This window comes from Solenopsis invicta, chromosome 14, assembly GCF_016802725.1.
Source record: "Solenopsis invicta isolate M01_SB chromosome 14, UNIL_Sinv_3.0, whole genome shotgun sequence".
NCBI lineage: Eukaryota > Metazoa > Arthropoda > Insecta > Hymenoptera > Formicidae > Solenopsis > Solenopsis invicta.
The window spans coordinates 1,813,849-1,840,736 of NC_052677.1; the positions used below are offsets into that span (position 1 = coordinate 1,813,849).

Consider the following 26,888-nt stretch of genomic DNA (forward strand, 5'->3'; position numbering starts at 1 on the left):
TTACGCTAACTAAATGGAAAACATAACATTGCTCTATACTGAATGACTAATTAAAACTGTTACTAATACTGTTACGTTATAACTGTTAATACGTTAAGACTTGATCCGTTTCGTCGGGGGAACCGTGGAACGTGGCGTGTTCATCGCAATTGCGTGCATGCGTGAAAATTGCGAGCGCGGTACGTGGCCGGTCGATTCGTTTCTACGGTTCGTCCGAGCGCGCCTTACACAAAAAGGCGTATGATCGACAGGACGCGGATGCCCTCCCGATTGATGCCCTCCCGATTTTTGGGTTATGAAGGCGGCTTTGTTTTCAACAGCGTTAAGGTACTCGAGGACAACGGTGATTGGTTGAGAATGCTCGACCGATGAAAACGACGAGGGGATCTCGGAAGTGATTGGTCGAGAATGCTCGGCCGGTGATAGTGACGAGAATACTCGTCGAGGATCTAGCAGCTGGATGGTTGAAAATACTTGGCCGAGGATAGCGACGAGAATACTCGTCGAGAAACTCAGGAGGCGATGAGAATGCTCGTCTTCCGGGAGCGATCTAGAGTGCTTAATCGCCTTTAGGCCAGGTCAGAGAATCGGCGGTATCTGAACTCTGCGTTTCCACTGCCGGCTTATATATTCAAACGCGCAGTTGGGTACGCCAATCCGCGTGCTCGGCCGGCCAAGCCGGAGTGGGAGCGTTGCGGAACGCCACGGTTGGCGCGCGTGTCGTTGCGTGATCGCACCACGAAGTTATGCTGTGCGGGCATGTGGTTTCTCGCCACGCTTGGTGTTCGGTGGACGGAACGATACGGAGGCGCGCGTGCGGCGGAGGGGTATATCGTTAGAATTTATTTTAATCAAAAGTAATATTCATACACTCTGTGTTATATATAAAAAATAAAAATTTATTATAAAGAGGAGGAAGACGACACCTTCGGGACTCGTGTCCCTCGGTACGTTTTATAGTCGAGGATAACTTAGAAACTAAATAAAAGAATCTATATCGTACGCGGTGTCGGACACTTATAACTAAACGCTTGAATATAAAACTTATATCTAGCGCGGATCTTATTAACTAACGCTTATATGGGAAAACTTATACAGAAACGCGGACCCTAATGCTAACGCAACTTAATATTTATAACGCTTGCTTGAGGAAAAGGTAGAGATACGCTCGCTACCAAAAACGGCACACGGTCTAACGGGGAACGTTCGGGACAGGAAAAATCCGTTGAAGTTTGTGGAGAATGTCCGACGAGAGAAACGGAACTCCTGCGGAGGAACGTCGTCGATAACCTGGTCTTAATACTAATCTGAAATCAAACTAAAAGTCATAGATTGGAATACAAGACAGGTAGTGAACAAAGGAATGGGTGATCAAGAATACCCGGTATCAGGCCAAGAACGCCCAGTCTCTCTCTCTCACGCTTCCCCCCCCCTCTTGTTTTCCTTTGCTTTCTTTCGTTCTCCCTCGCTCTCTACCGCTCTTCTTCACTTTCTTTTGCTCGCTCTTGCCCTCTACTGCTCTTCTTCGCTCTCTTTCACTCTCTACCGCTCTCCTTTGCTTTCTCTCGCTCTTTACTGCTCTTCTTTGCTTTCTACCGCTCTCCCTCGTTTTCCCTCGCTCTCTGCCACTCTACTTTGCTCTCTACCGCTCTCCTTCGCTCTCTATTGCTCTCCTTTGCTCTCTACCGTTCTTCCTCTCTCCCTGCCGTTTGACCTTACTCTCCCCCGCTCTCCTTTGTTCTCCTCTGCTCTTCTTTGTTCTCCTCCGCTCTCCTTTGTTCTCCTCCGCTCTCCTATGTTCTCTACCGCTCTCTCTCTCTTTCATTTTCCACCGCTCTCTTTCGAGATTCACCCTTGCTCTCTCTCTTGTTCTCCCCTGCTCTTTCTCGCTCTCTACCGTTCTTTTTCGCTAACTACCGCTCTTGCACTCTCTCTCTCGCTCTCTCTTTGTCGTTTTCTTTTGCTCACTCGTTATTCCTCGCTCTCTCTCGCTCTGTCCCGCTCTCTTTTGTTCTCTACCGCTCTCTTTCTCTCTCTCTCTCTCTCTCTCTCTCTTTCATTTTCCACCGTTTTCTTTCGAGGTTTACCGCTCACCCTTTCTCTCTCTCTCTCTCTCTTGTTCTTCCCTGCTCTTTCCCGCTCTCTACCGTTCTCTCTCGCTAACTACCGCTCTTGCACTCTATCTCTCTTTGTCGTTTTCTTTTGCTTTCTCTCGTTCTCTCCTGCTGTCCCTTGCTCTTTACCGCTTTACTTTGCTTTTCTTTGTTCTATACTGCTCTTTCACTTTTTACCGCTTTTTCTAGCCTTCTCTCACTGTACCAAACTCCCTCGCTTTCTTTTTTGCTCTCTTCCTCTTTCTCTCTCTTTGTGTCCAGATAATTACTTTTGTAACTGTATATAAAATATATACATTTTCTTTTGTGTCCATATAATGTTACTAAATATATGATATATTATTACTGTAACAAAATACTTAGCAAAAATTTGTGAAATCCGCCTCAAAAGAGAAATTATAAATGTAAAAAGACCGCCAAGTATATTTTTTTGTATATGCTAAAACATCAAAGGGTAGAACCAAACCGAACCAAAACTGCAATGGATAAAACCAAATATAATATCATCAAAAGAAAGTAAAATCAAAATTATTCCAAGTATATTTATCACCAATGGGGTAGGAGTCTTTTGATCACGTTGCGATTGACCACCAGCCACTTACAGTGTTTGAACAGTGGAAAAGCTCTAAGCACCGGCCGCAGTAAATGGTTGTGGTCAATTGCATGATCACCCGAAACACTCCCGTATCGATAAGTAGCAAATCATGTGACAGATAAAACCAAAGATGGGCAAAATCTCTAGCAACAGTGTACTTGGTGTGCCCATTTTTTGTATATAATTTTTGAGCACGCAGTCTTCCTGTTGTTTATACTTCTCTTCTTGATGAATCTGAAATTGTTCTGTTCACCTATTTATAAGTTTCAACATACAAAGGCAAGAAGGCTCATCATCAAAATGAACAATTTTATTTGAAAACACTGTTCTAAACCTTATTACACACAATTACAATATATGTATAGAAATTCTGAAACTATTTATGAACTTAGTTGTCATTAGAATGACTCATCTCCTTGCCCGAATGTCACTACAGAATTTTTGTTTTTAAAAATCTCACTGAGACTATCAGTGCAAAAAATGCCATAAAATTTATTTAAATGCATTAGCACATTTATTAATTTATTCCAACTAAGACACACAATAATAATAATAATAATAAAGACTGAGGGGGCGGTCCTCGGATCGAAGATCCGCCTGCGGCACGCAGACTGTTGTCCATTGTGCCACCTCCAGTCGTTTGCTGCCTACGGGAGCCCCGATTTCCTCCAGAAGAGACTCAGGTTCCTCATAGGCAGCCTGCTAATCTGCCCTGGCTCGGGAAATGCCGAGCCTAGTAGTTTTAGTCTCAGCCCCGCGTAGGCCGGACAGTCGCAAAGAATGTGGAGACTTGTCTCCTCTTCCTCCCCACAGGCCCTACACTCGGCCGTATCGGAACGGCCCAGCCTGCGCATGTGGTAATTGAGGGCTCCATGGCCAGTCAGTATTTGCACCACTAGCCTGGCGTCCCTTCTGCTCAAGGACCTTATGTCCCGACCTATGCCCTCACTGGGTGTTTCCCCCAGTAGAGCCCCGGCCTGTCGACACTTGGTCCTCAGCTCATTTCTCCAGAACTCGAGGTGCTCGCCCCGCAGCCAGGCCCGAAGCCTCTCCCTGCCAAGGCAGAAAGGGACCCCCAGCACCGGTCCCGGCCCGGACACCTCCATTCCTGATGCAGCCCTGGCGAGCCGATCGGCCTCTTCATTGCCCTCAATCCCCGAGTGACCGGGGACCCAGGTCACGGTAACTTCTTTGTCCTTCGCCAGCTTCTCCAGTGCATTTTTGCAGTCCCAGACCAGCCGCGAGGTATAAATCGGAGCTTCGAGTGCCTTGATGGCAGCTTGACTGTCCGAACATATTCTCACGCGCCCATCTGTCTCCTTCACTTCCAGGGCCAGTTGGGCACATCTCAGGATTGCCACGATCTCCGTCTGGAAAACCGTGGCGTACCCATCCAGGGGCAGGCTTTCCGCCACCCTCCTCTGTCGGCAAACAATGCCCGCGCCGGAGCTCGTACCCGTCTTGGAGCCATCTGTAAACCAGACGTCCCCGTCCCAGGCCTGAGCCGATGCTCCGGGTTCAATCTCGTCCGCGAGCCCTGTGACCTGCACTTTAAAGCGCCTGTCCAGGGCCCGAACTGCTGGCATCCTGTTCTGCCTCATTCCGAAGATGGGGTCGGTCAGCACGCCGCTGGGGAACTTAGTGTGCGCCGTCCCCTCTTTCCACTTCAGTTCACAGGCCAGTCGGTATGCGGCGATCGCCGCTGCCTCCATCACCACCTGGTGAAGTGGTTCAATCCCGAGCAAAATACCCATGGCTGCCACCGGCGTGGTTCGCATTGCACCCAGGGCCCCTCTTAAAATCAGGGCCCTGATGTGCTCGAGCGCCGCCACCGCCGCTTTCTTCCGCGCCCTCGGCCACCACACGACTGCTGCGTAGGTAAGCCTGGGTCGAAGTATTGCAGTGTAGATCCAACAGACCATCCTGGGCTTCAGCCCCCACGTCTGGCCCACGATTCTCCTGCACATCCAGAAGTAGGAGCACAGACTCTTACAGCGGCTTTCAAGATGCTCCCTCCAGGACAGCTTCTTATCTAGGATCACTCCTAGATATTTCACTGACTCAGTTGGGATTAGCCTTGTACCTTCAAAGATGGGCCCCTTTATAGTGCCCACTTTATATTTGCGAGTGAAAACAACGAGCCCCGTTTTGAGCGGATTTACTGACAAACCAGTCCCTCTGCACCACCGCTCCATTGTTCCCAGTGCGTTCTGCATGAGCTCCAAGAGAGGCCCGAGAAAGGGTCCTCGCACTAGCAGAGCCACGTCGTCAGCGTAGCCTTGCACGAAGAAGCCCCTCTCACTCAGTCCCTCAAGCAGCCCATCCATCACCAGGCACCATAGCAGTGGAGAGAGTACCCCGCCCTGGGGGCACCCCCTCTCCACCCATCCACTGACCCTCGTTGTTCCCAACGAGGCTACAACTCGCCGTCCTAGCATGCCCCGGATCCACTCTACGAGTTTCTTCGGCACACCCCTGTGCAACGCTTCTTCACACACCACCTTGTGCGGGGTGTTGTTAAAAGCACCCTCTATGTCTAAGAAGGTGCCCACCGCGTAACCGCCCCTCTCCAGTTGTCCCTCGATGAACGACACAGTCGCATGAAGAGCCGTCTCCGTGGAGTAGCCCATGCGGTACGCGTGCTGCGCGCGGTGCAAGGGACGCCGCAGGAGAACGACGTCCCTTACATACGCGTCGACCAATTTCTCCAGAGTCTTCAGGAGAAACGAAGTCAGACTTATCGGTCTGAAGTCTTTAGCAGAGGAGTAGCTCACTCTTCCCGCTTTTGGGATGAATACCACTCTCGCTAGTTTCCATGCGCTAGGCGTATGGCCCAGAGCCAAACATGCCCTCAAAGTCCTTGTCAGAGGTCCCACGACCAGCTCCAGCCCCTCCTGTAGAAGAGCCGGAAATACTTGATCTGGTCCCGCCGACTTGAAGGGTTTGAAGGTGTTTATCGCCCATCTCACTTTTCCGGGCTTGACAATACAGGCCGCTAGTCCCCAGTCCGTCTTGCGAGCCCTGCGCGAGCCCACCGCATCATAGACAAACAGTTCACCGTGCTCTCTGCGGAAGCCCGGAAAGCTGGCCTCCAGCAGATGCACCAGACATCGCTCCCCGGTCACCAATGTCCCATCGGGGAGACTAATGGAGTCCAGGACGGCGTCTGGATTTCTGGCTAGAATCCTGCATAGTCTTGCGGTCTCGGGCACGCCCTCTACCGACTAGCAGAACTCTTTCCAGCTCTTTTTCTTTGCCCTTACCACGGAGTCTCTGTAGTCTTTCTGGGCCCTTCTGTGAAGTTCCCAGTCCGACTGGCGGCCCGTGTTCCTAGCCCTATTCCAGGCCCTCCGAGCCACATTTCTGAGCTCCTGCAACTTGGGACTCCACCAGGAGTTGCCCCTGGAATTCTTGACCGCCCTTTCTGGGCAGTTCCTTTTATAGCTCTCCACCAGAGCCCTCTGCAGATGATCCACGCAGAGCTCCAGTTCCTCCTCGGTCCCGTGCCTCCTTGGGAAGCCCTCGAGATGGCATTTCAGGTCCGCCCGATAGGAGTCCCAATCGATCCTTCTGGGGTCCCTGAACGTCGTCACTTCACCTCTAGCCCAGGCCAGCTTGAAGGTGATTTGCCTATGGTCTGACAGTGAAGGTTCGCGCGAGACCCTCCATCCGATCACGTCCCTCGATATACACCTAGAACAGATAGTAAGGTTGAGAACCTCTCTCCTCACCGCCGTGCAAAAGGTGGGCTCGTTACCTCTGTTGAGAATCTCCAGGTCCGTCGACGCTAGAAATTCTAACAGCCTCCTACCTCTATCGTTGGTATCCGTGCTACCCCAGACCGTGTGGTGCGAGTTAGCATCGCAACCCACTATCAGGGGAAGCCGCTCCCTCTGGCAGTACTCTACCAGTCTGGTCACCGGTCGCGGCGGCGGTGGGGCCCCCTCATCATGGGGAAAATACGCAGAGCACATCACCACCCTCCTCCTGCTTCCCAAGGAATCGGCGACATCGAGCTCGACCGCCACCACATCTCTGGAACATAAATGCGGGATTAGTCGAGCGTCAACGCCCTTCACCGCTACGCAGGCTCTGGGCTTTTCGGCTGTTGGAGGCTTAAATAACCTCCCGCATGCTGCCACGCCACTGATGCGGCCCCGGACAAGTCAAGGCTCTTGTATCAGTGAGATGGCTGTGTGCACCGCAGCTTGTTTCCTCGACAGAATCGCCGAGGCCCCTTTGCTGTGGTGCAAGTTAATTTGAGTAAGGGTCACCCCGGGACGATCGAACTTTACGATTCGTCCATAGGGGGCCCCTTCTCGCCCTCCCTATCCCCACCTTGGGCCCCGCTCACCTTGAAGGTGACTTGGTCGAGCCCGAGGTAGGGCTTGAAGTCCAGCGCCTTCAGCTTGAGGACGCTGGACTCTGGAATCCTGAGAACCAGGTTCCTACCATCCCTGGTAGCCCCTACGTTCTCAGCCATAATTTTCCAGCTCCCGGTGCTGAGCCCAGGATTCTGCCTCTCCAGCCGCTCCAGGACCGCGGCCGGTTCATCGGGAGCCCCCGGGACCCAGACCACGGCCCTGTGCTGCCTTTGAAGCACCTCCGGGCCCACCACCTTGAGCTTGGCGTTTTCCCAGGGAGAGATGCCCCCCATCTGCTCAGCGAGCCAGACTAAGGACGCCTCATCCCTGCCTAAAACTACCGCGGCCCCTCCTCTAAGGAAGGTACGGCGGAAGCATGGAATGGGTCCTTCCCGGATCCCACTGATTGCCCTGCTGACGGCCAGCTTCAAAAGAGCCAGCCGCTCAGCAGTAATTTCCTCCTCGGGATAACCCTCGGGGATGATAACCCTTGTTAAAGGGTCCGCCGCCTCGGCGTAGGTCCCAGTATGTTGAGCCCTATGCTTCTTAGCGGGTCCTTCCGCCGAGGGGGGAGTATCCGTGGAGCCCTTCCGGCGTTTGCCGCCGGCGTACCCTTCCCTCTCCCTCGGCGTTGCTACTAGGGGGGTCACGGTGCCCGAGGAGGTCCCGCATTGAGACCTTTCTCGTTCCCGTTTGGCCCTCCTTTTCTCCGCACCAGAGCGGTTCCTCTTGCCAAGAGGGCCCGCCGCTGGCGCGGAGTCTTTCTCTAAGACGGTGGCGGTGGCGCCTCCGGAGCCCGGACGAGCCCCGTCTGCAACCCCCGCCGCCTCCGCGCTGGAGGTCCCGCACTGCGAGCCCTCCATCTCCGTCACTACGTCTTTGAGTTTGTCGAATGTATCCATACAGTTCCCACGAGTAGCTAGGGAACAAAAGGTCCGCCCACACAGAGCCCCGCATGCGTAGGCTATTACTCTGGGGTGTCGCCTGGTGCCCCAGAGGCATCGTTCAAGACACTGCTCCCTCAGTGCCACGCAGCCATCGCCACGATAGCTTACAGCTTGGCTTAGGGAACTGGTCCGCGGTAGCGGCCTTCCTGACCCCACGCAGGGTTTTACACCTGGGAGACCAGTTATAGCCGCCACTGACCTGAGGTACCCTAATCCCACGCAGAATTTTATCCCTGGGGGACTCGGGTCCCTCCGGCCGTTCTCCTATCCGCCACCCGGAGACGCGCCCGGTAGGTAGCTCAACCCCCTAAGACACATTCTAAACCAACAATTTATTTAACACAATCTTGTTAAAATATTGTTTACACTTGTACTAAAATTTATTTTGTAAAAAAAGAATTTTTATTATATCAAATTGTTCACCCATCGTTTTTTAAAGTTTTATTTAATAAAACCTATATTATTTAAATTTTTTATTCTATATGAAATTTTTGTATTCTGTATAAAGCAATATAATTGAATTAAAAAATAGGAATTTTATGTCAAATAATGATTTTTATTGTTACTCTAATAAAATTAAGAAATGAATATCTTTAATTTAGACATAAAATGATGATTTTTCTATTTTTCTTGTTATTTAAGGAGTAACAAGAATAAAATTAGCAATGTGCATATGCGCGTGTATGTCAATTTACATTACGCATGTGTACACACATATGTATATATCATTTTAAAATATATCCTACACTTGAATCGTTATTTACTAGACTTGTTAAATAATGATTAAATCGATTCTTAGTAATGGCATTGATTAGAAATCCTAATAATGACATTAATATTTAATCTAAATTTTTATAAAAATAAAGCTGTAAAATACAATATAATAAAATACGCAGACGACATGGTCATCATCGCCGATAGCATAGAGAACCTTCAACTGCTTCTAAATAGAATTTCAAAAGCTGGACAAAGAATGGGGTTAAATATCAACACAAATAAGACGAAATTAATGGTCTTCAGCCGCGCTAGCCATGAAAACGCCCTATTACACCTTGATGGTATAACGATAGAGCGTGTCGCGTCGATCATGTACTTGGGATGCCTGATCACATAGAACCTGGATCGGGAGGTTAGGCGTAGGATAGAATTTGCTCGCGGCATTTTTAATAAGATAAGGGCCCTTTTTTGCGAAGACAACGTTAACCTGAAGCTAAGACGGAGAATGGTTAAGTGTTATGTTTGGTCGGTATTGGTATACGGTGTGGAGGCGACCCTCAAAACGAGCAAGCTGAACCGTTTGGAAACCTTTGAAATGTGGATCATAAGACGTATGCTAAGAATGTCCTGGGTTGACAGAGTCACAAATGATGATGTTTGGAGGAGATCAGATGCGCGACGAGAGTTGTAGTAACGGTCAAATGCAAGAAGATCGAATAACTTGGTCACGTCTTGAGAGGGGAGAAATATCGCCTCCTCTAACTGATACTAAAGGGAAGGATTGAGGGTCGTCGTGGGATTGGAAGGGAAAAACTCTTGTAGTTAAGAAATATTAGAGCATGGACTAGGGTGCGAAACGCGGAAGAGCTCTTTTGTATGGCGGTGGATAGAACAACCATGGCCAGAGTGATTGCCACGTCCAGAGGACCGGGCAGGGCACGTAAAGAAGAAGTAAGAAATGATATTAAGAAGAAAAGTAAATTAAGAACAAAAGCAAATAAAATAAAGTAAAATAAAATGAAAAAATAAAAGAAAAGTAAACTGAAACATAAGACTAAATGAAAATAGGAGACTAGAGCGTATGAGTGTGTCTGAGAGGGGTCCAGTACAGATAACCGACAATCACTTCACCGACAGGTCACTTAACCGAAACCATTTAGCCGACAAATCACTTAACCGACTTGGTCACTTAACCGACAGGGTTACTTGACCGACAAGTTGCTTAACCGACAAATCACTTCGCCGACACGGATACTAACCTAACCTTTTTTTTTCTTTTTTTATAGTTGGGAAACGCCTTTATGGGTCCCTGGTCCTGCGGGGACAGGAACGCGAGTAATGTGAGACTCGTCGACCTGACTAGCCGACATACTCACTAAAACCCAACTTTTTCCGGCGTCTGGGCTCGGGACGGATCACGGGATCGAACTAAGCATGCACCGCGATCCGTCCTAGCCCAAACGGGTCCCCGCCCGAGAGCAGGAATCCCCCTCCGGAGTTAGCGGCCAGAGCTCGACCGAAGTCGAGCCCCAGCCGCCCGAACCGGGATGCCGGGTGTGCTCGGACCCTCCTGGAAGAGGGCCCTAGGTACGCACTCCCGCATCCCAAGCCCCGAGACGGGTCAGCCGAGCAACTACCCCGCCACTGATTCCGCCCGAGGCGTACCTCCTCAACAGTGGAGAGGGTAGGGCTCTCTGTCCGGTCGAGCCGGCGCTGTGAGAGCCCCCCTCCCCCCCCTTACCGGCTGCGCTCAAACCCTCTTATGAGAGGAGCAGATGTATAGCCGCGCCGGCGGGCCCCCCGTCGGCGACAGTGTGTCACCGCCGGGTCGCCGGCAAACTCCAGTGGGGCCAGTAGAAGGACGGTAGGTCCGTCCCCCTCCCGCCCCATCCTTCCCAGTGAGGGAGGGGAGAGGGAGGAGAACCTACTGATGTTGTTGTAGGTATATCCTCCTCCGTCTCCCCCCCCCTTCGTCGTCTTTCAGCGGGCGCATTCGGATCATCCTCCCGCGCCCGCTCTGCCGCCTCCTTCCGCGACATGACGTTGTCACAGAAGGAGGCGAAAGCGTCCCAGTTGTCTTGGGAGCTTATCATTTTTCCCACTATTGTGGGCAGGGAGAGGTCGTTCCCCATCACCGCCACGAGGGCACGGCGCTCATTGTCTCATGCTGGACATACTTCTAGGGTGTGTTGCGCCGTGTCCCTCGGCTCCGGACAGTGGTGGCATCTCGTTGAAGCCTCCCGTCCAGTCCTCTCGCACAGGTGCTCCCCGAAGCAGCCATGCCCGGAGAGCACCTGGGTCACCCGGAATGAGAGGCCCCCGCGGCCCCTCCCTACCCACTCGTCCGGAACAGGCCTGAAGGCCTCTACCACTCTTAATCCGACCCTGGCATAAGGAAGTCTCTCACTCCAGTGTCGGACTACTTCGCTGTTAGCCATATTTCTCCTTGCCTCCAGCATCGCATCCGTTAGTTGCTCGCCCCCGCGGGCCAGTCCCTCCTTCCACTCATAGGTTTCCGTGAGAGACCTCGCAACGTAGGCCCACGGGGGAGAACCCGCCAGCACGCACGCCGCCTCCCACGGGACGGTGCAGTACGCGCGCGAGACCCTGATGGCCATTCTTCGCTGCTCTCTATGTAGCAGTTTGATGTTATTCGCTGAGGCCATCAGGGACCCGCACCACACCGGCGCCCCATACATGGCCATGGAGCGGACTACTCCCATGTAAAGGCGCCGCACCTTCTCGCATGGGCCCCCCCAGGTTGGGCATTATGCGGCTAAAACTTTGCACCGCCCTGCCCAACCTGGTAGCCAGCTTTTCAAAATGGGGGGCAAAGCTCCACCGTGAGTCGAGGATCAGCCCCAGATATTTCATCTGGGACTTCACCTCAACCCGCGTCCCCTCCACCATTAGGTGAGACCACCTCGGCCCCCTTTCCCGAGGTCCTCCGAGCCAAAGAGCCTCAGTTTTATTTAAGGCAACCCGCAGTCCGAGAAGGTTTATCCTTCTCAGGACGAATTTGAGACCCACCGCCGCCACGCGCCTCGCCTGTCCCCAGGTGTCACCGGTAATGACTAGCAGGGTGTCATCGGCATAACAAACCAATGACACCCCTGCAGGGAAGGGCTGCCGCAGGACTTGGTCGTATCCTACGTCCCACAGGAGTGGTCCCAGGACCGACCCCTGCGGAACACCCCTGTTGACAGCCTTGCGTACGCATTTGCCATTCCGGTCCCCATAGGTTATAACCCTGTCGCTGAGGTAGGCCCCGACAGCCTCCATCAGGTAGGGAGGGACCCCCTTTCGTCTGAGGCCCTCCCTAATCTTCTCCCAGGGCAGGGTGTTGAAGGCGTTCTTGATATCCAAACTGATAGCAAGAACCACCCTGCCCCGGGAGACTGCCCTGTCGACGAGGGATCTCAACCGCCGAAATGCTCCGACGGTTGATCTCCCCGGTCTAAAGCCAAACTGGCTGAACTCTATGTCAGGGCCCACCTCAGTCATATGCGACATCAGGCGAGACGCAATGATCCTCTCATATAACTTTCCCACCTCGCCTATCAAGCAGATAGGTCGGTGGGATGAGGGATCGTCCGGGGGCCGGCCCTCCTTGGGATGGAGTTACTAACCTCACCTAACCTAACCTATCCTTTTTTTTGTAATTAGGGAATGCATTACGCATTTCTGTGCCCTGCGATGACAGAACTCGGGGTATGTGGGACTCCCGACCCAATTAGGGCTGGTATACCCAGTAAACCCCATCTGTTTCCGGCGTCTGGGCTTGGGATCGGGACGGACCACGAGATCGGGCTGAGCATGCACCGCGATATCCTAATCCAACTCTATTTTAGTTACAATTTGGCCATAATTTTAGATCTAATATCGCAACGTGATCAATTGGACATCCTTGGCCAAATTACAATTGAAATAGAGTTAAATTTGGTGTCGCCTCAGGAATCGGCCTCTGCGCCCCTTCCCCGTATTTTTTCTAACCCAACCCAACTCTATTTTAGTTACAATTTGGCCATAATTTCAGATCTAATATCGCAACGTGGTCAATCGAATATCCTTGGCCAAATACTCCATACGGAACAGTACGTCTGTAGACCTCGTATACAAGGTCATATAACAAAAATAACGAAATTTTCTAAATAAGATTTATGTAAGTATATGACAAAAACAAAACAAGAACGTCAATTAATTTATAAAAACATAATTGTTCCGTACCCTCTATAACATATAGCAAAGCTCACTAAATTAATTCCCTTTTGTCTTAAAATTTTTTTAATTTTTAAAATTTTAAAGTTTTTTTTAATTTTATCATTTTATAATTTTTTTGGACTTTACAATTTTATTTTATTTTTTTATATTTTATTGAAACACACAACTACATTTAAACTAATTCTAATGATAGGATTATATTGAAATATTATGTGCAATTCCCCTTAAATATTCAAGGACAGTTTTGTTACTGCGATCACTGATTACATTTTGAATGCGAATTTCTCTTTGACCGTCTTCACGTCACATTTTTGGAGTTGGCTCATCTCTCAAATTTCGTTCAATTTCATTTTCAACAACATTTTGCTTTTTCCGAATCTCTTTAATAATAGCCAAAACTCCTACATGTACACGACCAACAAGAGTTTCCCATTGTGGATGCCATGCTTCCACTTTGTTTTGAGTTCGTTGTAAAGCCAAATATCTATTTTCAAATACAGACCACATTTCTGGTGGATATGTAGGTGGCCATCTCTGAATCTCTCCATTTTTCAAAATTTTTCGCTGTCTTCCACTAACGTAATTATTGCCAAACCATTTAATAATTGATTCTGCATCTTTAAGCAAAAAATTCTTCAATTCATGAAAAGCTGCAGGTATTTCAGCAGGACTTAAAAATGCCAAAGCAGGAATATGCCTAATAAGAAGGCTGAAATTTTGATCATTACCATACTTTGATGTCAAATTATTTGTTTGGATTTGTCTATAAACTGACTGAGCCAAATGAAAATGATAACCCTTACTTTGTGTTAACGGAAATTCAGATTTTACTGCATTAATTGCAGCTTTTTCAAAATTTGTCAATACAAATTTGGGTTTTAAATCAAATAAAAATTCCACAGCCCAATCATTTAATTCTTGAAACAATCTTTTATATAACTCTTCATTCTTTGAACTCATAAGAGCATAAACTAATGGCACCACACAAGGATTAGAGTCACTACCAATATTCGTATGAATTGTATACAATTGTCTAAAGACAGTTAAAACAGTCTTAAACGTACCATCCATTATTCAGTACCTAGCTTTTTGCAAATATTTCAAATTTTCCTTCGTAGTAAAAATCAAAATTCTTTCACTTCCATTTTTACATCTTTCAAAAAGTGACTACCCGAAATTGTCAATAATAACTCATCAGACACTGAAAAGTCTTCTAATGTTTCTGGTTCAGCAAAAGCATTACATTTTCTAACTCTTTTAATTTGCTGTCTCAAGGCATCTTTTGATGGTAAACACGGCTGAATATCTCGTGATGTAGATGCTAATACATTGTTAATAATTTGAGTTGAATAATCAGTATTACTTTTAGCTAATTGTTTTATCTGATTACATATTTTTTCAACTTGTGGTTTATCAGCTTGACCCGCATGATTATATGCCAAAGCATCAAACTTACGAACAAGATGTTGTCCGTTAATCAAAATTGTTATTGCCTTTGCAGTACATTATCCATTGTCCTTTCTGCTTCTACGTTTGCAAACCCAATAATACATGTCATTCCGAGTTTTATCTTTAACAAATTCAAAACCGTCTATATTAATTTTTGACCCATCTTTGATTGACGGAATTACTTCTGCTATACTAGCAGATTCCTGAGATAAAGACATTTTATTAAAAAATTGACAAACACTTGCAGCTAATTGTAGAAAAAAAATTTCTATAATTTAAATGAAAACTAAATCCGAATGCTAATTATGTCAAAAATTACGTACAAATACTAATTTATTGATAACTATACGATATAGCTAGAGATGAGTCTAATTGTAAGTATAAATACATATATGCCCTCAATACTCGACCTCGTTTATATACCGAAAACGCTACACTTCAATTAGGAGAAAGTATACATCATCTGTGACCTCTATCGGCAAAAATCAAAACTGTAGTTGATATTGGTTGTTTTTCAGTACTCAAAACAAAATGCACATTTCGGGCCGATTACTGAGCCAATGCTTACTCTCTCCCCACGCTCGAGACTAATCGGCCGAGCTGACGATCGCGCGCGGAGCGCTGTGGCTTCAGGGGCGTTCTTATCTCAGAAGAATGTTGGATATATGCTCTTCTGCTTAAATCGGTAATTAAATTATATAATATATTATTTAATATATTAAATAATTTAATATATAAAGAAAAATTATTTTGATAAAAATAATTTATAATAGTTTACCGACTTTAGCAGAAGGACACATACCCAACATACTTCTGAGATGGGGACGCCCCTTAGATCACAGCGCTCTACGAGCGATCGGCAGCTCGGCCGACGAGCCTCGAGCGAGGAGAGAGAGTCGCCTTAAAAATTGACTAGAAATGTGCATTTCATTGCAAGCACTTATTAAATAAATTAAAAAATTGTGGATTAAGTGATTTGTCAGTCATTTAATCGTTTCGGTTAAGTGACCGTGTCGATTAAGTGATTTGTCGGTGAAGTGACCCTGTCGGTTAAGTGATTTGTCGGTCAAGTGTACTGTCGGTTTAGTGGTGTCGGTTAAGTGACTTATCGGTCAAGTGATTGTCGGTTATGTGAATGCGACCCGTCCGAGAGTAAGCAGGTACAGGGAACGCAGCTATCAGCTACTCCTCTACTATATCCTCAAAAAATGTAAAGAAATCCCCGTGATGCGCTTGATGAGTGATATATTACCATTATCACTCTTTTATATAATTTTTCTTTCACTTCTATTGCAGCACACCAGCAATTTGATCCTTACTTTTTTATTAATCCTACTTCATATTGTCTCTACTAATCAATATCGTCTCTTATATACATAATAACTCCCCCTGTATTCCTATTTCCGGCATCGCATCTAATTATACTGTAACTCGCCACATTTACTTCGTTGTTTTCAATCTCACTAATTGGCCTGGTTTCTGACATCGCTATCATTACAGGATTTATTCTCTTCCTAACCTGGTGTTAAAGTTAATCTATATGCGCTGTTAAGCTCTGCACTTTTATGTATATTATGATTTCTTCTTTTTTCTGTAGTTGTTATTTTGTATCCTCCTAGTCTGCTTTCCTCTTCTCTTTCTGTAATGCCCTCTTAAAAGTCGGACATTCTCGATTGATTGTTTTATGATCGTCATTTATCTTCAGATTGTATGTTTTATTTTTGAACATACAATTCACACATTTGCTCTCTTTTGGTGTGCAAACACGCGAGCTATGATTTCCTGCGCATTTGCAGCATGTTTCTTCTCTCGTACAATTTTTAGCAATGTGGAAGTACCTCCAGCATTTAAAACATTGAGAGGATGGAGCGAGAAGGAACGGGGGAAAACGAGAGAGGGCGGAAAAAAGCGAGAGAGAGCAAAGTCGAATGGTAGGGAGTGAGGGAGACCTGTAGAGAGTGAAGAAGAACGGTAGAGAGCGAAGGAGAGCGGTAGAGAACGAAAGAGAACGTAGAGAGCAAGAAAGAGCGGTAGAGTGCAAAAGAGAACGGTAGAGAGCGAAGGAGAACGAGGGAGAAAGATAGAGAGCGAGAGAAAGCGAAAGAGAGCAGTAGAGAGTGTTAGAGAGAAAGGGCAAAGAAGAGCGGTAGAGAGCGAGAGAGAGCAAAAGAAAGTAGAGACAGATCGGTATAAAACGAGAGAGAACGATCGAAAGCAAGGAAAAACGAGAGAAGGAGAGAGAGCGTGGGGAAGAGACGGAGAATAAGAGTAAGCAAAAGAAAGCGTAAAAAAACAGAGAAAGTGAGAAACCAAGTTTTTAAAAAAAAATATATATATATATGTGTGTGTGTGTGTGTGTGTGTGTGTGTGTGTGTGTGTGTGTGTGTGTGTGTGTGTATGTGTGTATGTGTATATTTGTATATCTTTTTAAAGTTACCGCCAAAGGGGACAAATTTGAAATTTTACAAAGATATCATCGAATAACTTTATAGGAATTGGTAATAAAGGATTCGACCGAAGATCAATGTTAGAATACTCGAGGAACACTGTTCACCTCCGTTAGATTCATCCTCGTACAGTTCCTCATTTGAATTGTGTATACTTGGACCAAAATGAAGAAACCAACATTTTGCGAAGAGAAAGGCGACGACGACGACAACGACGTATTTGAATGACATAAATCGGGCTGAAAAATACATGTTTAATTCATATTTCAGCATTAAATGCACTTACAAACATTATTCTTGTGTTATTGCACTCGGAAAAATTGATATTTTTATATTCTTTTTTTAATAACATTAATTTGTTTAAGAAAAATAACCATTTATTTGTAGAAAACTGTGTTCCTTTTTGTAAATGATACAAGTAAGCGTTACATGAAAGGACGAAAAACAAATATACTTGGCGCGAGCCGCTACCGAGTCTCTTGATTCCGACTTCATGATTGTATTTCAAATCGGACAAATATGCGGCGCTCAGTTTGAGTTGGAAATTATAAAAGATTTAAAAAAATTATTTGTCACCAAGAATCGCTGTGACTAATATAGGCCTTCTAGTCTTGTGTTATAGTTTATAAAGTAAAAATAAATTTTACATGAATTTGAAGACACTAAAATCAAACCATTCAATATAAATGTGTTTCCTTCGAAATAAAACAGTTTTTTTTTAAACTCTGTTTTAGAAAGTTTTAAGTTGTTGAAATTTGTTTTAATTGAAATAAGAAGCACACATGTACACACACGCACACTTAAACGAATACATTGATAACAATTTTTTATTTTTATTCGATCTAGAGCATGCAACTTCTGCGACACACCAGTGAATGATTCAAGAATTAATTCATCATGTCAATGCGTTATAGGTGACGGATTTGAAAAAACAATAACTTCTATCAATCGTATGCTTCCGGGGCCAAGTATTCAGGTATGTACAATATTATAATGTATTATAAATTTTACTATAAAATAACACAATGTAACGACCCCGCTTTGCACACGGACGGTGGTCGGCCGGAGAACGAGAGTACAAAGGTTTGCAAACAGAATTAGACGACAATTAATGAACAAATGAATAACTATTTATTTGAAGTAACATGAACATGAAAATAATGATACATGGAATATTATAGAAACGTTGATAACAGAAAATTGCATGCTGACGGACGTAGTGTTTAACAAGGATTTACAGACGCAGACAGACAGACGGTAGAAAAAGAAAACCCGGCGGGGTTATATATACACGGCGGATTCGCGAGACGAAGTTCTTGGAATCCGCTACTATTTACAACAAATTTGTCCACGCAACGGTTAGCACGAGCATCTACGGTCAAAAAAATCTTGACTTATATACCCGAGGCTCGAGAGGAGGGGACGGTCGGGAACTGGTCAGAGGCTATGCGGAACCAGCATCTCCGCCGCTCGATCTTGGATACTTGCGACGGGCATGCTCGTCTAGTATGCGGTGACGGAGCGAGAACGCGTGCGCGCAGAGATGTTCGATGCATTCGTCTCGCGCGTATGCGTCTATGTATGAATATTTATTAGTCGCTATGCGCCGATTGTGTTCTCCGGCGTGTGTTCTTGGAATGGTGGACGGTCTGGGGAGGGGGGTGTCGGAAGGCGGTTTGTTGCAACATTATAACATTAATAATATAAAAACAAATTTTGATTAACTGTTTGTTTTTCAATAAGTAATAGGTGTTTACTATATTCCTTTTACTGAAAGATATGTTTTCAAGAAATTTCAACATTTTCTATTTTTTATAATCTTAAAGTGATCGTAAACAATTTTAAGAGTTTCATGACATTGTAACATCAGCAAGATAATTTTTTCTAAATTTTGTTAATGCCGGATTAAAGTATCCGCTATTGGTTTTAAAATACAGTTTGGTTTGGTTCATTATAATTTTTTATTTTTGAGATAAAGCAAATTGAAAACAGCTTTTCTCCATTTAATACACATTATCTGATAAAATTTAACCGTTTTTATCACGAGTATAAACAGTCATTTGCGATATTTTTTGTCCTAAACATGAATCTGTATTCTGTTGTCAAAATGTGATTATCATGTCATAACTTTTAGAAACATGGCTTCAAAAAGGCCAAAATTACATTCTTGAAGCAAGAAGGTCAAATTTTGTCAATAGCCACCTGGTTTTAACTTTCTCAGCAACACCTGCGACTGAGGCGTCTCCTCCTTGACCTGTAGGGGGGCAACATTCTGCTCCTTAGAATCAACAACCTTTACCTTGCTTTCGCTACTGCTGTCGCAAATGGGAGGTCTGTGCGACCAGACTTTGACCTTTCTCTCTGCAGTTTTACAATTATTATACTTTGTATCCTTTGTTTTGTTTGTCTCCCGAGTGCAGTGCAGCTCCACAAGGGTGTACCTTCACTGGCCGAAAACACGACCCAAACCGGTCTTTGAGTTTTCCCGAGGAGTGGACATTTATCACGGGGGAGGAATGTTACATCTCTCCTACTGGACTTTAGCCCCTTACTCAGCTCCCCTTACAATTGGGAAAAGCCTTTTAGAAGTTCCGCGTCTTTGATGTCGCGGGCACTGCACGGTAGCTTGCCAAACTTGATTAGTCCGGCAGGACCTCACAGATGGTTGAAGTGTGAGTCGCTGCTCTCTGGCCTCACCTTATCCGCCGTGGTGGCTATCTGCCGTCCGCTCTTCTCTGGTCCATCCAGCAGAGAAATACTCTATTCAGCGACAGACGACTTCGGAAGAGGAAACGGTCGTCGCTTGTCGCCGAAAAGCTTCGTTTGTCGCTGGACCCCGACCTCGAGATACGCTCGAACAGCTCCAGCGGTCGTCAGGGCCCGATACTCCAGGAAGAGTTTTCCGCGAGGCACGCGCTTTGCCGTCGTCCGCCACTTCAACCCTGACCTGGATCAATTCCAGGTGGTTCGGAGACAGCCCCGCCCAGTAAGTTCGGGAGTCCCGAGATCCCACCGGCCCGTCCCTCTCGTCGTGGGAGGCTGGTTTCCCCCATGCCAGGACGCGCGCAGTGAAAACGGCACCTTCAGACACTAGAATCTACAGCCTTCCTGCTCTCTCGGAAGCCGTCCGCGCCACCTGCCTCAAGCTTCGGCCGGCCGCTTCAAAAGGTGCGGCCGGACTCCCAGCGTTCATCTTAGACGCTAGTGATGCACTCTTAGCGAGTGGCGTGCCACCTGGCTCTCCAGATGCCATAAAGACATCTTTACTGCCTCAGTGGCCGTTTCACCCGAGCCTTTCCACCACAGCAAGGTGGTGCATCGTCGAAGGAGTTGGCGCACCGCACCTGCTGTTGTTTAAATCCGGACAGCGGCCTCCGGCTGATGTCTGTTAGAAATGATACATTGCATTTTGGGGGGGGAGGGTGCATTGTTACAAAACCGACAATATCCAAATGTCTCAATTGCAGGGTGTAAATATGGTATAAGCATATTCGCACTCACTCCGTTGTGAACAAGCATGCCAGTCTTTCCACTGAACTCCGACGCCCGATCTTCATATCGCTTAAAAAGATCGAAGTATCTTGACCGCGGCTAAATAGTTCTTATCCACCGATGAACTCTTTCACTACATGAGCATGGGTCTCTACGGCCGGCCAGCGCCGACGTACAAAAGTTCTCGTTTATCTGAGTCTCCATTGTCACGACATAGAAGTAAAGTCGCTGAGTTCGCAGCGGTGTTTTTGCACTACGGTTCTTGGCTGTCGAACCGAATTTCATTTGCCCGACTGCATTTTGGCGCTGATATTTGCAACAGGTATTGATCCGTCTACTGATCATCTTTACGGGCTCGTCAGCGTACCGCATAATAACCGCCGTCTGCCGTTCGAGCCCGCGTGCGCTTCGATAAAACATCACGCGAAACCGGCGTTACGCACTCGTACCAATTTGGACATGTAACATCATGATTGCCACCACACAAACATTTTCCGCAGCGATAAAGCACTGTTCTAAAATTGTTGAATATAGCCGTATTTAATCTCCGTATTTTTTTTATTAGCGCAATCATCCGATTATTGTTCTTTTCTTTTGTTTTTATTAACCACGGCGGTAATCGTGTAAATACTTTTCTTCAGTAAATACTTTTGTTCAGTAAAAATAAATCTATTGTTCCTCTTTACAACTAAAATCACGCATTGGATTTAATTCCCTTTCCTCCTTTCCGCTCGAATCTAATTAGGCCCAGAGTTCGCTCCGACGAACTAATCCGCCTAATGAGAAGTTAGTTTATTTCATAGTTTTACTCACAAGAAGATGACGCGAATTGTGAAATACGGAATTAGATAAACCACAATTCATTTAAAAGAGGGGTGGGGGGGGGGTCGAGGGTATAAAAAGTGTCAGAGCGTTTGAGTACATGGGCCTTTGTTTCTGAAAAATTTGCATGTAAAGTTTGGCATTCGCCGCGCAGTGCGTTAAGTACGATTGTGCGATAAATTAAAGCATGAAGCGCGGTAGCTGAGGAGACTAAGACACATCTCCTATTTTGCCCTCGGCGGCCGCGTGAAGAGAGGTGTTTGAATCCTCACAGTGCCAATTTTTTTTTTTTAATAATAGCTACATTTATTAATTGTAAACAATTTTTATTATTCTTAGCAAGATATTAATCGTTATATAGTATATTATTTGTTAGATGTAACAAAATGTAATAATCAGAAAATTTGCATATTTATTCAAGTTTATTTATTTATTTTTATTCATTATACAATTCTGACATTGCTGTACAATGTTGTGGGTGAAAATTTACGTAAAAAAAAATTGGCACTGTGAGGATTTGAACACCTCTCTTCACGCGGCCGCTGAGGGCAAAATGGGAGATGCGAATAAAAATGCAAATTTTCTGATTATTTGATTTTGTTACATGTAACGAACAATATATAACGATTAATATCTTGCTAAGAATAATAAAAATTGTTTACAATTAATAAATGTAGCTATTATTGAAAAAAAAATTTGGCACTGTGAAGATTCGAACACCTTTCTTTACGCGTCCGCCAAAAGCAAAATAGGAGATGCTTAGTCTCCTCAGCCACCGCGCTTCATGCTTCAACTTGCCGCACAATCGTACTTAACGCACCGCGCAGCGAATGCCAAACTTTACATGCAAATTTCTCAGAAACAAAGGTCCATGCATTTAAACGCTCTGACACTTTTTATACCCTCGACCCCCCCCCTTTCAAATGAAATATGGCTCATCTAATTCCGTATTTCGCAATTTGCGTCATTTTCTTGTCAGAATTATTAATTAAATAATAAACTCTATTATATTAAAATTGTATAATCATATACATATTATTACTGTTTTTATATACTATTATAGTACGTATGTGTTACGTACTATAATAGTATATAAAAACAGTAATAATATGTATATGATTATACAATTTTAATATAATAGAGTTTATTATTTAATTAATAATTCTGACAAGAAAATGACGCAAATTGCGAAATTACGTACTATAATAGTATATAAAAACAGTAATAATATGTTTAACGATTCAAATAATACTATTAATCTTCAAGGTTTGCAGAGAGGATTATCTTATCATTGACTTACAAAATGAAGCCGAAGGTCTTGAAGCAAGTATACATTGGCATGGCATTTTTCAAAATGGATATCAATATTATGATGGCGTACCATTTTTAACACAATGTCCAATTTTATCATCTAATACATTCAGGTACTCAATAAGTAATTTAATGTTAAAATTCATAAAGTATAATAATACAATAGACTTTTGAAATTTAGCAGCATAATCATTGAAGGTTAATGATAGTACGCGCGATTATATTATTATTATAAAAATTAAAATGTAAAAATTAATCGATTTGTCATAATAGGCCAAAAGGAGCAACAAGTTAACAGACTTAAATCATTTTGTTATAAACCTCCAATTAGTTTATACCTGTACAAAATAACTTGCCGTTGCGAATACTTATAACAGCTCAATTTTATCAATATTTGATTGTTGAATAACAGTACCCATCATTAAATTTTTTTAGTATCAAGTTGAAGTAATTGATATTTGTATTTATTATTCACGTTGTTGTCACAAAAAAAAGAAGTAAAGAATTACGATGGGAAGAATTATTTTAGAACATTTAACTTTTATCAAACGATTACATGAATATTAATATGCATGTTAATCCGATTTATTCCTGTTTGCTCTTTCGTTTCTTTGTGTTTAATTTTTAATATCTGAAATTCTTAATGTGTTTGCGAAGAAGACTAATTGTAAGTAATTGAAAGTTGTTTTGCTATGGTACTTATTACATCAGTTACCGATAAAATATTTTTAACTAACATTCGTTAATTTATTATTTTTTCTTAGCCATGTCATCACATAGTCGCATGTATGTACGACTAACTAACGTAAACGAGCGCCACTTTGAGTCAAAAAAATGAAATGGACATTGCTAAAAAGGGCAATGACAACGTTTCTTAAAAATTTTAAGACCTAAATTTTGCGTCGCGACACATCTGCTCGTAGAGCACGGAAAGAAAAAATAAAAACATTTTTATGATAGAATTTTCCTCAAGCTATTGTTTGAAACTACTCGGGACTTGATCGGTTTAGGCGTTACTGAAATGCATCATGGTCGCATTCATGATTACCGATTGATAGGTTTCCTAACCTGTTCTAACCCAAATCAACAATAATAGCTCGGTTTGCAGGGCAAACGATACTATTTTCTGCCAAATTTGTTCGTGGTGAAAAAATTAAATGTGTCTATAATAAATACGTGCAGTTAAAAATATATATTTTGTATTAGAGTCAATATATTATACTCTTACGAGTGTGCATCAAATTTTCCAAGTGTTATAACACATGTTTGATTGACAAGGTGCACATGAATATGGTAACAAAAAGAATCTAATTAGACTGATTGCTAATTATTAAATTTATTTTTGTTTTCCTACCTCCCTCCAATGCGTATTTTACTTTTTTCAAGAAAAGCTTCGCTTTTTCAAATCTGCCTAGTCATAATTTTTTAACCGTAGCGTTAATGTAAATGTATTGTGACGTAACGCTCCGTAACGCCGTCCCGGAGAGCGATGAGGCCGTGGAGGATATCCTGGGTTGCGTCTCCCCCTCCCCCCGGGAGGGAGAAGGGGACGCGAATACCCCGTTTAATTACTGCGCCTTACCGCTTTTTATTTTTAATTGTCTGCGCATTGTTTTTTGTTTATAACGTATACCTTGAAAGCGCTAGGACGTATTAGAGTTCGTGGAACGTGAGCCGACGGCGATATTCATTGTGTGTGCGCGACGAACATCCAAGCGAAGACGTCGACGAGGAAGCCGAGGGAACGACGGAAGTCGCACCGCTGCCGACCCCGCGCCGGAAAGCTAAGTCGTGGTTCCGCCTAATTATTGTGACCGCTTTTCTTCCCGAACGCTTCATGTATTAACGCCACCATTGTAGCAAATCCTACCGGAAGAACCTCCAGATAGAGCCAGCCAACTGCAGGCTGCTGAGCCGCCATTTCGATTAAACGCCGTCAAAGGCCTGGCCAGCCCGACGACCGCAAAAGGGAACGAGATTTGAACTTGGAGCGTCGACATCGAGAAAGGTTCCGGAGTACTTTGTCGTGCCTCGCTGGCTGTTGAGTAGACGAGCAGTACCGACGGTACAACGTGACAACGGCGCGGAGCAGCAAGGGAAAGCAAGAGGGCAATATTGCGAGTACCGGAGCAAGGGAGAAAGATGCACAGAACGACTGCCCAAGAAGGTATACCGCTGAGAGCGAGAAGGATGCGCGTGGGAACGCGGAACAATCATCGGTGAAAATCGGCGAAGAAAGAAGTCGTGACGTCACGCGGAAAATCGGCGGAACCCAACAAGCCGGAAAGTGTGGATTGGTTCGTCATTGTCGTGTGTGCCACAGCGACGAGAGGTCCAGCCCAGGAGCCGAAGATCATCGCCCGCCGATCGATTATTGTAAGCCGCCGCTCCGGTAATCGTAATCTTAAGTCTTTAAGTGAGGGTCGATCTTCGCGCATTTCCGTCAGTCCTACCGAATACCGCAATTATGAGAGCGGAGTATCCCGCGATTAATTAGTAGTGCTGAAGTGACGACACTTCCAGAGAGACTGACCGCAGTTCAAATATTGTTAAGTCCCTTTGGGGGTGCGGACACCGACATGGCGACAGTCGCGCGTACCGTCTAAGTTTAAATTAAAGTCGCGTATCGTTTTGTACCGCGTTTTATAATTGTGAATTGTTGTCTTGTGTCGAGCTATAATAGTGAGAATTGTTGTGTTGTATCGTGCCGTGCCGGAGTGGTTTCGGAGCCTTATTGCACTTGGGCCGAACCCTCTGAGAATATTTTCGCATGTAAAAAAACAGGATAGCTCGGTGCGTGGAATTCTCGCGGCCCGATCTTGGCGAAACGCGATACCGGTCGGTCTCCGCGAAATTCGCAGCTCCGTGGAATTATCGCGAGAAACATTGACTACCGGACTATCGCGGGGTAGTTACCGAAATTGTTAATCGTGAGTTGAGCCCTACCGTCAAAGGTGTTGCGTCGGTTTGAACTTCGTGTGAGATTGAAAATTATTCGCGTGCGAAAGCATTATCGTCCGTACCGTGTGAGTTCATTGTGATGGCCATTGTCGTGCCGCGTGCTTTTATGTTGTAATTATTATTGTGCCGCGTATTTTGTATTTCGTCCCGTCTTAATGCGTTCTCCGTCTTAGTAACCTCTCAATTCTTTTTGGACATTTCTGGTTATCGAAATTACGCCTTTGTCGGCTCCAACACCGATAACATTAATCTGCTTCTTCTGTTGATCCGCTATTCTCTCGATTATTTCCCGACGACTTACTACAGATTGTTAATCGCTAAGATTTTGTAAACTACATGTAACTGTTAAATTATGTCTCCAATTACCCTGAAATACATTGTCTTTAATTGTTTAAATTACCTCTAGCGTTTAAAAGATGAGTGCAATAAGGATTACTTTACCTGCTTTCACTATACAATCGAGGATGACAAAAATAGCTTTGTAAACTTCTAAGAAGAATTATATGACGGAAATATATGACGAGCTGCGTGTTGACCAAAGAAGACGAATATATAATAGAATGTCTCAGTTTTGACGTCCCAAAAGTTCTCGATTTATCATATTTCTACCTGAAAATACAAGACATCTTCTGTTTAATTATATGATACCTTGTCTTTTCTTCGGTTTCTCTGTAGAATAATATGAGACTGCATGCTCATACATTAATATAATTCAATGCGTATATAAGATTAACCTCAAATCTAACCTTAAAAAATAAATGATTACATCCGTTGTAATCATCGACCGGCAACTACATTCATTAATATACATTTTAAAGAAATATACAAGGTACAAGGTTACTTACATCTTCTGCGTCTCTTGCTTCTATCAGCATCGTAACGCGAATTACATGTTCGCACACATCTCACGCGCGCGGCAACAGCAAGGTCAAGCTAAGCGTGCGCCGTGCCGTAATATGAGTCAACATGCCCCGTCTCTACATATGTCAACATGCCCCATCCCTACATGATTTTTATTTTAGTCATTTTATTATAATAAGTTAATATTGTTACTCAAAATAACATGTCGTATAGTAACAGAAACTTTTCTTTTAACTAATAATACGTTACTTAGGTTTACTTCTCAAGCTGAAGAACATTAATACGATATTTTGTAACGCTCGAAAATTTACTTGCCACCTCTTGAATCAGATTTTTCTCTTTTTTTATTCTAATACTTATCTGATTTAAATAAAACTTTGGGGGAAGTACCTATGTCATAGAAGAGATATTTTGTGATATCTTTTCCATTATATCTTTCGCAATAAATACATAAACGGAACGCAATGCCAACTTGCCTCTTGTGTCAACGAGACCCGGTCTCCCCTAAGCTCTTTGCCCTCTTCTGTTGACTCATAAGTTGTTTGCCAAGATTTTTACTCGGTTACCGAAGTCTTGCGCACTTTCAT

General features: G+C 44.7%; 1 protein-coding gene across 2 annotated transcripts in view; it reads left to right on the forward strand.

Moving 5' to 3' along the window:
* Positions 1-26,888, forward strand: part of LOC113005344 (oxidoreductase ptaE) — a 296,040-nt gene that overhangs the window by 77,046 nt on the left and 192,106 nt on the right. For both annotated transcript variants that reach the window (XM_039457182.1, XM_039457183.1), the window contains exons 3-4: positions 17,701-17,830; positions 22,435-22,592. In XM_039457182.1, the coding sequence (XP_039313116.1) occupies positions 17,701-17,830; positions 22,435-22,592 (288 nt within the window). The remainder of the gene's footprint in view (positions 1-17,700; positions 17,831-22,434; positions 22,593-26,888) is intronic.